Source organism: Daphnia pulicaria, chromosome 1 (assembly GCF_021234035.1).
Source record: "Daphnia pulicaria isolate SC F1-1A chromosome 1, SC_F0-13Bv2, whole genome shotgun sequence".
Lineage (NCBI taxonomy): Eukaryota > Metazoa > Arthropoda > Branchiopoda > Diplostraca > Daphniidae > Daphnia > Daphnia pulicaria.
In genome coordinates, this window is record NC_060913.1 from 14363186 (window position 1) to 14376550 (window position 13365).

General features: G+C 43.8%; 1 protein-coding gene across 4 annotated transcripts in view; it reads right to left on the reverse strand.

Annotated features, from left to right (window-relative positions):
- LOC124331523 overlaps positions 1–13365 on the reverse strand; it is a 35001-nt gene that overhangs the window by 21517 nt on the left and 119 nt on the right. For 2 of the 4 annotated variants that reach the window (XM_046788812.1, XM_046788809.1), the window contains exons 2-6: positions 12250–12450; positions 11510–11664; positions 1378–1648; positions 1032–1290; positions 330–732 (exon numbers count right to left, since the gene is read on the reverse strand). In XM_046788812.1, coding sequence (XP_046644768.1) covers positions 330–732; positions 1032–1290; positions 1378–1634 — 919 coding nt within the window. In that variant the 5' untranslated portion in view covers positions 1635–1648; positions 11510–11664; positions 12250–12450. Of the gene's footprint in view, positions 1–329; positions 733–1031; positions 1291–1377; positions 1649–8736; positions 9172–11509; positions 11665–11722; positions 11813–12249; positions 12451–13365 lie in introns of those variants that run through there. The other 2 variants (XM_046788810.1, XM_046788811.1) reach the window with 2 other exon arrangements.

Below are 13365 nucleotides of genomic sequence, written 5' to 3' on the forward strand. Positions count from 1 at the left end.
CAATCCTATCAAAGAGTATATATATATAAAAGAGAGCACCGCCGTGTTGCCGAGTCAGTTTTTTATCATCTGATGGGGGGAGTGTGGGCGTCAGGATGATTGTGACTCGATAGAATATGCCACCGCGTCAAGGTATACAGCTCTCGACACGTAACATTACACTCCATTTCATTCGAATTTCAAACGAACGACATTCAGCGCCATCTAGCGAACTCGACGGCAATCAAATCGTGTGTGCGCTCGTTTCCACACACACACACACACACAAAAAGAGAAAATTCGTTCGGACAGGAAAGAGAAGATTCAAGATGGATGGATTTGTCACTCACGTTCGACGAAAGACGGCTGATTGGTCTGCTGGAGTAGATGTTGATTCGCCGATGAGGCTTCGACCGAGCTCCAAGCGAAGAGGGTCGACGTCTTCAGAGCCGCTTCCAGCCCGCGCTGGATGGCGTGTTGGGCCGACTGGTTGCTCTCCACCGAGCTGCTGCGTGATTGCTGAGAGCCGGAAGGCGATTCGTCGTAAGAGCACGAGGCCGAATTGGCTTTTTTGCGGCGGAAGAGCCGACGTCGGCGCTCGGCCGCAGCGTCCCTACCGGGCGAGTTCTCATCCGTCCGGTGTCTGTCGTGATGGTGATGAAGTTGATGAGGCGGAAGGATCCTGGAAGTGCCCAGCAAGTCCAACGATTTCGACTTGAAGCTGGTCAGCACTCCTCGTCGGTTCAGATTCACCTATATTCAATCAAAATGAGAATCATTTTAAATTGATTGATTCAAAGTTTTGTCCTCCTTTAAGAGAATTCGCACGTTTGACCATTGGGGTCATCCGGATCGAGAGAGAATGTCATCGTCAAGCTACGATCGATTTTCTAATGCAATTCTGTTCCGCTCTGCCCGTTTGAAGCGCAGAATAACGGAACTAATGCGATTCCGCATTTTTCAAATGGATCCAGCCGTAGCCTGGAAAATCTAAATTCTCTTTTTTTCTTCTTCTTCTTTTTTTTTTTTAAATAATAAAATGTCATTCTTACTTTACTGCTGCTGTAGAGGTAGGAAGGCTCGACGACGAGGTCGGCGGCGAAATCGTCTGACATTTGACGGACCTGTTGGGCGCCGGAAGAAGCTGTGACGGCCACCAAAGAAGCCGCCGCCGCAACTGCAGACGAGATGGCGCAAGAGTCTAATGGATATCCGGCCGTCGGCGTGCCCGGCCGGCTGCAGTGGCCTCGCGGGTTCGTGACCATCCAAGAAACGGAAGACGGACGCTTCTCGTTGGACTTGATTGAAGTCCTTTGAACCGCGAAAACCAAAGGCAAGACATTGAATTTTCAATATTCCCTCACGCACGTCGTCAAAGCAACTTCTCATTATCATCACCTGGATGGCGAAGGACTCTTGCTTCCGGCCGGCGTAGGCACATCAGAGAATTGCGGTTTTAACGAAGCCGTAGCCAGGGCATCGCTTCCGGCGGTGGGCGATCCTTCCTGTAAAAATTGGTGGTGATGATGCGACTGCCATCTAGTTGTTATCAGCGGCGACGTCGAGATGGAAGAGGAAGTGCCACTCCGGCTGTCGGCGAAGCGCTGGCGCAACGATTTCGCCCGGCTGATGACTTCCTGCTGCCTGTAATCCATTCTTCCTCTTGATCCTTTTCCATTTCCATTTCAAACCAAAAATAAAACAAGAAAACAAAAAATAGGAGGAAATTAAATACACATGACAAGTCAAAGTCGGATCGAATATCCCAAGAAGTTCAAGAAGTCGACGTCGACGTCGTCGTCGTGTATCGACTGATGTTACCTCTCTACTCTGGCGGTATAAGTGGTCGAACAGATGCTTTACGAGCAGACGTGTCAATTATGGAGGGATGAGAGTTAAAGAGAACGGATGGAAAATTCGGATCACTCAGACTGGTAACTCCCTCGACGTTCTACTCCAGGGCAACAGGCTTTAACGCCATACTCATTACAGACTTAATAACTTTGAAGAAAGAAAACAAAAAAAGAATTTCGGAAAAATGAAGATCATAACTCCGAGCACTCCGAGTCAAAAAACAAAAAAAGGGCGACGAGTGTTGGGCAGATGTTGCTCAATTGCCATTTAGAATTCGAGGTCGGGAAACGCAATCGACAAGTTTCGTCTAGGGGCATAATTGTTTCTGATTGAATCGGGTAGGTAAAAATGATTCGTTGAAATTCCAGTATGGAAAGGTTCTGTCATTGTTCCCCGACCGATGGCGCGTGATTTAATTGGCACGGCGTCTTTTGTACAGTAGTTTTCTTGATGAATGAGAAGAGAAGGTGAGGCCTACTAACGAGATTCGCCAGACCCAGGAATAACAACGGGGGAGACAATCATCATAATAATCCCTCAGCACAAAATTAGAAGAATTGGTTAGATGACGAGCCTTACATAATAACTCAGTTAGCAATTAGTAGTATATTAACAGTGAACATTGTCAAGTCAAGCCTAACTGCTTCCATACAGTTATTCCTCCCACGTTCGTTCAGTTAACAGAGGCCATGCAAATCAACTTTCAACTTTCATAAAATCAACTTCACCTTCTAGTATTCCGCATTAGAGTCGTGGGGCGGATGATCAAAACTGATGATTTAAACTAACCATTTCTTTGACGATGGCATATATAATATTTCGTTCGATGAATCTCAATTCATAGTTGCGACTGCTGGTGATCCGGTATGAATAGAAAAAAGAAAAAAAATCAATTTCTCGCAGCTTTTTCTTCTCTTCTTTTTCTATCGACAAGAAGATGGCGATACTTCGTATTTTCCTTTTCAATCAAGAATATAGACCGCGCGATATCGCGCTGGGATACGATTGTGCGTGATAGGCTATAAAGGGAGCCTAGAGTAACATTGAATTTCGATCGAATTTCCCGACCATCTGTATTTTCTTGTCAGGTTCTCCCCCGAGTCACTCGAGACAATCTTGGCAGCGCGTCGAACATTATTTGAGTGCTTATATTCTCCCATTTCCCCATCTATCTATATATGTACGTGAGCTGTGGTTGGGTGGGTGTCTCTATTGTCGCTGGCATTGGATACATCTACGACGCAATACACTACATCTTTCACCTGATTGAATCCTTAGTTTTTCCCGACTTGACTCTCTCTCATGCTCACGCACCCCTCGTCCGTGTAATGATTATACCCCGCACCGTAGAAATGGAATGCGTCGTGTCATGTTTTCTCGCTCTCTTTTTCTTTCTAGAGGAAGTACACATCACGAAGTCAAGGTGTTGCGGCTTCTTTCCTTAACCAGGTGGTAATTGATGGACCGTCCGACTATTGGGACTTCCTTCATACTACAAACAGAACAACAACACAAAATTACAGACGCAGTATAGCGCGATAAGCTGGCGGGGGGAAATATCAGAATAAAAAATCCACCTGATTTCCTTTTGCGCCACCGTTGACGTCGGCATTTGTTGCTCCTTTTGTCGGAGCCTGTCCGTTGCTATTGGCAACTCAGATATATTCGGGTATTTATCAAGTAGAAAACGCAAAACGGTAAGCTTTCGAGCCTTTACAGTGACTCTAGATCGGAAATGTCAACATTGCAACGGAACGTGAATTCACAAAGGCGCTGCTCTGCAGCAGACACGCATCAATATAACCCCCTCCCTGAAACGCCAACAGCTCCTATAGCGCCAGTGGAAGCTCAATTCAGATAAGATTCTCGCGGGAATTTCAATGGGGTATGCCTATATCTCTTTGCTGCAGTGCCGGGCTTTTCGGCAGAGAGTATTTGCATCCTGGAGAACTGGATCAATTCGTGAAAGCGACATTAAGCGAGGCGGGGGGGGGGGGGGGGGGGGGGGGATTTTCTACATTTTGAAATGAAAAGGTCAAAGATCTTTTTCGAGCCGACCGAGGAGAGAGGAAAACAAAATTATAATAAATAAATAAATCAGAAGAAGAACAGTGTACACAACCCGATGTTTAATGAGGCCGCCACTAGCAGGTAGCAGGTAGCTCGGGCAACCCGACATTTTATGCGCATTTCAACATGCCGCCAATGTGAATGTGTACACCCCATTAAAAATAAAAGAAAAAACTAAATAGGAGGGTGCAGGAAACGTGAGCGGGAAAATTGTGTGGTTTCGAGCCGATCGCATTTTCATGACAACGGTGATTTCCGAGCGCAGATTTCAAATTAAATGAATATTTGTGTGTGTGTGTGTGTGTGTCAGGTGTCATTTCCCACATGATGGATGCGGCCACTCAACAGTCATCTATCATTGGGATGCTTATACTGTACAAACGATCAACGCTGAACGGCAAAGACTCAGCGGGGAAGACCCTGTGAACTCGTGTTACTCATTTATAAATCCTGCGTACCGGGGATCGCTTATTTGTAGGTAGCCATCGGCGCCGTTTGAACTCGTAAAGGGGGAAAATCGATTCATGATTCAACACTACGTTGATGCTGGCCGGCGTGGATGATAGTCTGATTTCAAAGAGAAAGAGACGAGACGGAATCTATAGCCCGGAATCGTCTCATCTACGCGCAATAGCTTTCACAGGTACACCTTAGATTCTGCGACAGCAATTACGTGTTGGGAAATACAAAGGCAGTCTGAGAAGAACACATTCAAGGAGACACTGAATGATGAATAGGGCTATCCAAGAATATACAAGTGCCGTGAAACGGTGGGCAATATCGATCCCGACGATATATTTTTTTACTGTACGTGTCCCTTCCTTAAAGTCGCTCTTTTGAATTGAAAAAAAAAGGAGTTACCGTGCAACATACGTGATATAACGTTGGAAAATGGAAGAAAATGGAGTAGCCATGTTGACGCCATCCGACCGAAAACGGACGAAATTTATTTATACGCCCTGCAGGACAAAACGAAACACATTTCCACCTCCCCCTTCCGACTCCTGTTCCGCGTTCAACTTCAAAATTTTAGTACAGAAAATGTTGTTTCTTTTTTTATTATTTTCATTTTTCTGTACGGGGTGCGATATTGTTTGCTTTTTTTTTTTTTGGTCTTCTTTTTAAATTTTGACACTCTGCAGGCTGCCAACAACACGGACCCTCTGCTTATATAAGAATAAAAGGACGATGCCCTTGACGTAGTTACGTTTCTTTTCACGCACTAGTGACACTGCTACACCGTGTCTAATCTCTACAGCTCCTCGCTTTTTTTCCCCTACTTTCTTCTTCTTGTCCATTTCCTCTCCCATGTTTTTTTTTTGTTTCTCTCAACCGTTAGTAACATGCAATAGCAAACAGAGTAAAATGAACTTATATATTTCACGACTCACCAGCGCATCCCTTTCCAAGGATCTCTTTCATAAACGCACTCGGCAGCTCCTGTTTTTTTGTTTTTTAAATTTAGTTGACTTTAAGGAATATACCTTGATGTTTATTTTAATTTCTGCTACGGCTATAAAATAGTCTATACGATTTGAACGGGTGATATTTAACCGATAAAACCGTTTTGGATAGCAGGAACGATCCTCAAGTCAACAAGCTCTGTGGCTCTTGAGACGTCTGTGTGCTTTAAAGGCCAACGTCTATACGGGAGCTGGGCGGATCTAACTAGTTGGATGGTGGAACACTGGAGAGAGTTATGTTTCGTTCCGAGGCGAAATAACGCAGACGGCCGAGAAACCCCAATGTGTGTGACGACGGCAAAGAGGATCGGAAAGAAATAGAGTGCGAGTCGGATGACCATTAAGGAACCATCTTCTCCGGAAAAAGAAGAAGAAGAAAACAAAAAACAAAAAAAAAAAAAAATAGAAGAAGAAGAAGAGCCATGTCTGCCTCACTATATGTGTATACAGGGAGAGAGCTAAGAATCCTTTTTGCCCCATCTCGCCAAGATGAGCGCTCCCTTCAAGATGGGTCCGCGGGGCGCCCAGCCGAGCGTTTCCATGCACGGGCACGTAGCGAACACAAAGAACCAGAAAACAAATAGACATGCAGGATCAAAAGGGAGGGGGAAAAAAGGCTTAGACCATAGAGAAACCTTAAACCAAACACAGCACTAGTCGCAGTCTAGTGTCTAGTGTGTGTGTGTTTGTATGTATATCGATCAATTTTCGCTATATATATACACACCTTTTCTATTGAAAAAGCTTTAGTTGGCCTAATGGGTCTAAATAGAGAGAGTGCTTTCGGGTCCAAAGACGGTAAGCTTACTTCTGTCGGTATAGAGACGATTAGAGACGGGAAAGATGAGCTCCCTATTGCCTTACATTGTCAATAATGTCTAGTTCCTTGGTACAAATCCCAGAGACAGTGGATAGAGTGTCTCCTGTGTCTCCTTTTGCATCAGCCCACCTTTAAGTTTAACACTCGTTCGGCCTCTGTTACCTATCGCCGTATCGGCAATATTATTTTTCCTATTTCTTTTTTTTTTTCTTTTGCTTACGTAAATCATTTTTCAATCGATCAAAAGGAACCCTTCGATGGGAAAACTGATGCGCTGTGCTACTACACTAACAACGCTGCTGCCATCCGCATTTTTTTTTCTTGAATTGGGGCGCGTCAATCCATCAAGAGCGAAGGAAAACGCCCTGCTGGCTCACCACCACCCCATTACAAATCTCCAAATCAAATACGGAGATGTGGAACGAGAAGAAAAGGCCTAGAGATATAGATCGCCCGTATGATGGAAGACATGAAATTACAATATTCAATCTGTTTGAAAGTCTCGTCATCATTTCTTGCGGGAAATCACGAATTCCCGTGTGGTGGTCTTAAAAAAAACAACAACTTTCATTTCCTTAGGGTCTCATCACAACATGTGGAAAAGGGCTGTTGTTTTAAGGGCTGTTGTTTAGAGATGCCAAAAAATTCGTCTACACTCCTGACGAGATTGTTGCGCCATCAAACTCGTACACGCCCACGCAAATTCATATCGGGCGGGTAAAAAAAGGAAAAACAAACAGCTCCTTTGACACTGAACTTTTCTTGTGCTACGCAAAAAAAAGGTGGAAGAAACAAAAATGGCCAAGTAGATTGTCAATGGGCCTCCTGCGAGGCCGCATCTAACGGGGGCAAGGGCAAGTTAAAGTGCGATGCTATATTTACACTCTCAAATAGTGAAAGAAGAAGTCAAGCGGAGGGATTATCAACAAAGTGCTATAGTTATAGCTGGATATAGGTCTAATACACGCAACGCTTTTATTTATAAGCTAAGCGATTCATCAAATCAAGCGCACCGATTGCGTCACCAAGAGTCGCGGAGGACGACAACTCACGTTCTCCCGTGTTTTCTTTCATCACCGATGTCTATAAATGTACACACGGACGGCCGGCAGAGAACTCGGAGGTGGGTGTAAAGTGTATAAACAATGGGATAAGAGAGAGCGCGGGCGTGAACGGCGGCGCATTCCAATGAAACCGGGAGACCCCGCCAAAAAAAGTGGGTCGACCCCGTTTATAATAATCACCCCCCTCCCTCCCTCCTTTCTTGACTATACACGTCAATACAACAGTTTGGCTTGCGGCCGTCTTAGAGGTATATACTTCTATTCCCGCGAGAACGTCTAAATTTAGCCAAACAGGAGCCGAAATAAAAAGAAGAAGAAGAAGAAGCGAAGTCTTATTCAACTGTTGTTCCGTGCCACCTGCCAATCCTCCGGGCCGCTTCTTATCAAGTGCGTTTGTTATGTGGACTCCAACAACGGGCGTTCTTCGCTACGCTATCAAATTACTACTTGGCCAGCTCCTTTTGTGTGTATTCCTCCCTTAGCTTTCGCCCGTCTTTTTTTTCCTCTCTCTCTCTCTTCTCGTTTCTTTAAAAAAACCAATGTATAAAAACAGGGTCGAGATATATATAGCAGTGGCCTGTTATAAAGTGGCCACCATCGCCTTTTGGTACTTGCGTCAACTAGATGCTCCTTTTTACTCGGGACCGTCACGTGCGTAGACTGGACCATTTGGCCCACTCAAGACGCAGAAAAACACACGCTATAGTTCTTCCTTAAATAAACGAGCGCCACTACGCAGACTTTTTTTTTCTTTTCTTTAAAAAAATAACAACTGGAACTCTTCGTCTTTTCCAAAACAATTAACGACAAATTCTAGCGACTGTTGCGTAACTATTACGACGACACCAGGCAACCATATTTGATCACGATCACGGCTCTGAAAAGTCGGACAAAAGTTTTCCAAAGTTACACGCAGGGTCCCAACTATTTCCTACTACTTCAAACTTGGTTATTAGTGAGTAAATAGTAGCCGACCCGAGTTTTGAATATTGGATGACGAGTCTCGACTCTGCTGTTGCTGCCGCTCCCGGTTTCGAAACAAAAAAAGTAAGCAGAGTGCAAAGAGAGCCCATATGCGACATCCGCACACACACACACACATACGTCTCATGAGAAAATCATCGAGGATCAGAAATTTGGCTAGTAGATGTCCTTGAGCGCTCCCACGAATTTTACCTGTTCCTCCCTATACATCTACCGGGGCGAAGGAAATGGTTTTAAATCTCCTGTGGGAACCTCATTCGAATTCGTTTGACAACAACAAAAAAAGAGGGAAACCTAATTGGAATTGGAGATTGAATTCGTCGTTCAACATAGATAACAATCAATACAAGGTAGGTACAAGAGACTCGAGCACACGAATAGGATCCTAATAAAGAGTTTTTCTTTCTCTCCGGTTTATCCTCCTCTACCTATTCAAAGCTGCGCCAGCACTACTTACTGCGTTCAGCAACGTGTACACATATAAAGATTGCATTATTATAACCTGTTAGCTGGAAGGGAGGCGATGGAAGGCGGAGAAAATAATCAAGGCGAAAGCGTCGCTCAGCCGGATTTTGCCTTTGTCGTCTATCAATGATCCGCTTTTGACAAAAAGAGAATCGAGAAGGAGAGATGATGGTCTTGGCTCGGATATACAGAGGCCACCGTGCACATTCACATCCAGACGTCGAGGAGTTAATAATAAAAAAAAAAAGAGGAGCAACTAATAATTTGTTGGCATAGTATCAAACTTCAGTCGACGACTCACTGATTTATAATTGATTCCTTTTCCACTTTACCCGCTACTACCGAGGGATGAGCGAATAGCCACTCGGTAACAATAAACGTGCTGGATAGAGTCGACACAGAAAGGGGCGGCGTGAGGGACGATAACGTCCTCGACGAACGGGAGACGAGTCACGACTGAAGGCGCTAAAAGTCGGGACTGTGAAGTATGAACAACGGCAACGGCGGGGGTCTGTTTTGTGCCGTGGCCAGCGCAAGAGCAGCAGGAGCTCATCGAAAAAGTAGGAGGAAAACAACAACAACAACAACATGAAGATGCACAACAACAACAGCAGTAGCAGCAGCACGAACGAGTAGCACACAAACATATCTGGACGTCTGGTCTGTTGAACATTGCGCCGCTGGTGCGTAACAATTGCAGAGGAACGGCACCATTATAACCACGGGGGGTCGGGACTTGATGCCAACGCATCTTAGACAGGTACATATCGTCAAGGATCACGTTCGCTTGTAGCAGACAAACCGTATACGGATGAGGCATGATATATTGATCCGTCTCATCTGAATTTGACATGCCCTTTGATTCCACTCCAATCGCAATTTTTTGATCCAGTAACACGCCCATCGGGGATAGGGGATTTAAAAAAGGTTGGATGACTTTTCGAGCGGGATATAACGAGATCAAAATGCATACATAATACAGCGAAAGATCGCAAGAAACAGCAGAGAGACTAAGTCGAGCTTAAGAGTCTACATGTATCTACTGATTTAAAGATTACTAGTTTGTGCTCTCGCTCTGCCAGCGCATATCCTATGGCAGGTTAAAAGGGATCATTTATTCAAAAGGGAAAAGTTGCAGCAGCAAAGCAGCAGCAGACGGGTGGAGAGAAAAGAGGAGAGAATCCTGATTCTGAAAATGTTTTGACAACAAGAGAATCTCTTTTGGCTTTTGTGTAATGACCTGCCTGCATCTAAACGTCACGGGCACTACAGACGGCGAGCATTACACAACGGCGAAAAAGAAGAGCGCCGGATCGGGTGGATACACGCCGGATGTCATATCATCGTGTGCCAAACTAAGTAACATCAGTCACGCGGAACGGAATTCTCCCAATTTTCTTGTTTCGTTTCTCCAAGTACCCTAACTGTTGCTCGCAGCCATTTCCTTCTCACCTGACGAATGCAAATGTGTTGCACTAAAAAATCTAAAAACGAGGAAATGCGCCACGGTTGGAGACTTTCCCAGTTTTCGATACTAACGAAACAAGAGAACGCCAAATTTCACATGAAATTTGATACAGAGTAAAAAGGGGGATAGTTGACTGTTGTAGCCTTAACGGCACATCAAGATGTATACACGTATGTTTACCAATGTAGCTAGCTGCCTGCCTGCCGAACCACCTCCTACATGGGCAGGGGGATGGTTCAAATTAGATCATATCTCCTTGATGGAAACTACAGATTCTCCAGTCACCCCCCCTTGACCTTTCATCTCATCTCTCCATCTCATAGTGTTTAGTCAGCTGTTGTAGCGCCATCGGAGCTGCAAAAAGCACAGCTGATTGGGATAAACACGGGATGGCGGTCAGGAAACGCTACGGCAAATACAATTGCAAAACAAACAGACGTCGAAACAATAATTGCCTCACCATGGCGATGTGTACTTATTTCATCCTCTTCCCAGGATCGCCACCCTCTCCAAACTTTTCTATGCGCTTTGCATGATTATTGTTATTTACAAAAGAATTTTCCTTGGATTCCAATCAAAACTTTCTTTCACACACAGAGTCAACTTTAGACATGTCAAAACATTGACGGGAGTTTTTGTTGCGAACCACCAGAATGGAAATCCTTAACGAATCCGTAACTCCAGACAGAATAAGAACAATAGCTACTACCTATCCTGCAACCCCTCTCGCCGAAATCGATTCGGGAAAGAAAAAAAACTGACGGGAGTGAGTCTCACCCTCTTTTTTCTTACAAAAAGGCAGAACAAAAGATGAGGGCGATACATACACCATCAAGACCGTCTGATGGTGTGAAACCCAAAAGAACTTCTTACGAGTTTCGACTTTTTTTCTTCGCAATAGTTTTCACGTTTTGTTTAAAGGAGCATAAAAGTTCCCTACTGGATTTTTTTTTTAAAGGCCAGGCGTAAAGCGCCCGCTATAAGAGAGACAGACCGAAACCCCGGGCAGTCTCTCTTCCGACATTTATTCAACCCACAAAACCCTGGTTGCGCTTTCCCCTCGTGCAGGCTGTCAATCTATCACGTTGACATGGCGCCTACACACGCTTCCGCTGGAGTCACGAATCGTCGTGCCTACACTTGTCCGCCCTCACTGAATCAACTAGTGGACATGTTCCGCATTCAAAAGGCGTTACTGGAACGTCAAACCGTATAGTCGTCTCCGTAAGACCCATGAACAGTAGATGAGACATATACAGTATTGATGGTAGCGAAGGAGGGAGGAATAAAAAGGAAGAAATTGAAAGTATAAGAAGGAGATACAAAAAAAAGAGTCACCAACCGACAGTAGGAAAAAAGTAGAAGTTGTCTTTTAATGGTGATGTTGAGTTGACGTGATGACGGCGCCGGCGCTCTCATCCACTTCCAGCATGTTGTATTTCCATAGATTTTCCAGCATCATCTTGGCGTCTTCCCAACGCAGCTGTTTGGCTTCATCTACGAATAGAGAGAGAGAGAGAGAGAGAAAAGTGAATTAATTAATAAGTTAGCAAACCTTTTTCTTTCTCTTGCTCGTATAAAAAAAGTTTCCAGGTCGTTTGTTTCATTTCTTTTTTCCTCTCACAATGTCGTCGTATCTCTCTTCCTTTTGTATAAAAGAGATACCTTTAGCTTATATTGTCTGCACATCAAAGGATAAAGAGCAAGTCGAGCAGAGTGTGTCTTTTGTTTCGTCGAGAAACAATTCCATTCGATCATTGATTTGGCGCTGTGTACCTTAGCACGGTAGTCAGAACCTGTGCAATGTGCATTCAGTCTCGAAATCTAATTAAGGGCAAGGCGAATCAAAAGTCTTGGCTCCGTCTATCACTCCCTCCAAAAGCTTTACAACCGGAAATTTAACTCAGTCTCTTCTTCGGCGCCATAATTCGTAAAAGAAAAGGCGCGCCCACAGAATAAGTAACTTTATAAAGATCACAATTGTACATATCATCTGCTGCAGCCTTATGTGTCTAATATAGACAAGTTGCTGCATGTCTAGTCTATTTAACGATTCAATCAACTACTCTTTTTTATGATTACCGGCCATTTTCTTGATGTCGACCTCAACAGCTTTCATCATCTTCTTTTTGTCCTCCAGGGAGCTCATCTTGCCTTCAATGTCTACGCAGCAATCGATCTTGGCAATGGTATCTGGCTTATTAACGTTACAATCGATTGCCAACGAGAGATTACTCTTCTTTTTCCCAGCATCCATGGCAGCAACTGTAGACATTAATATACCTAAAGTGAAGGGCAATATATTAACATTCATCTCAGCAGGGAGCTATCATTTGTTGATGTCACAGATATATGCTATGCACACTAATATCATCACATTAGTTTCATCATTCATAAAGGTGTATCACTTGCACATATAATGGCCCTCCCAAGAGAGTCAATTACAACAAACCATTTGCTAACAGGTGCAATCCTTTTGACCTTTAAGATGAGATATGTACCCACACCAGCACTTCTTATTACATAATGAAAGGAAGAGGGAATAACCAGTGGCATCACATTTCTGAGTAAATTCTACTAATGAAGTCAATTTCTTTATAAAACTACTTATTTAATAAAACTCAGTTAACAAAGTATATCATCATGATAAATATTGAATAGCCAATGTGATTAAGATTCTAGTTATGATGAGCAACCAGACCATATCCTAGCAACCCAAACTAGCTTCATGGTTCATGCTATTACCCTTTTACTGATGATGAACCACATCGATCGTCTAGTTTTCTCGTGGCAAAAATATCGACTGTGTAAACCCACAAATTATTTAATAAGACATCAACTTAAATGGTTAACAAGATGTATTCTTGCAGCTAACTTGCTATTATTATTAGAGGGTGTGTTACTCGTCTTAAGGCGAGTGTTACCCGTATATTACAGTCAAAAGTATAAAAATAACGAATACAACACTGGACTAGAGATGGGAAAGGGAATATGAAATAAACGCTATCGAGCTATCGAGCTAACTTGCTATCGAGAACGAACAAAGTCTCAGGACCATCCTAGCTAAACATAGTCCACGACTCCACGGGCACGTGGTAATTAATAGATTACCACCCCATAAAACTTTCCGTAGTTACTTCTTTACTAGCTGTTTTTTTTTTTTAATGTCTTTCTTACATTATTATATAAAGTATTATG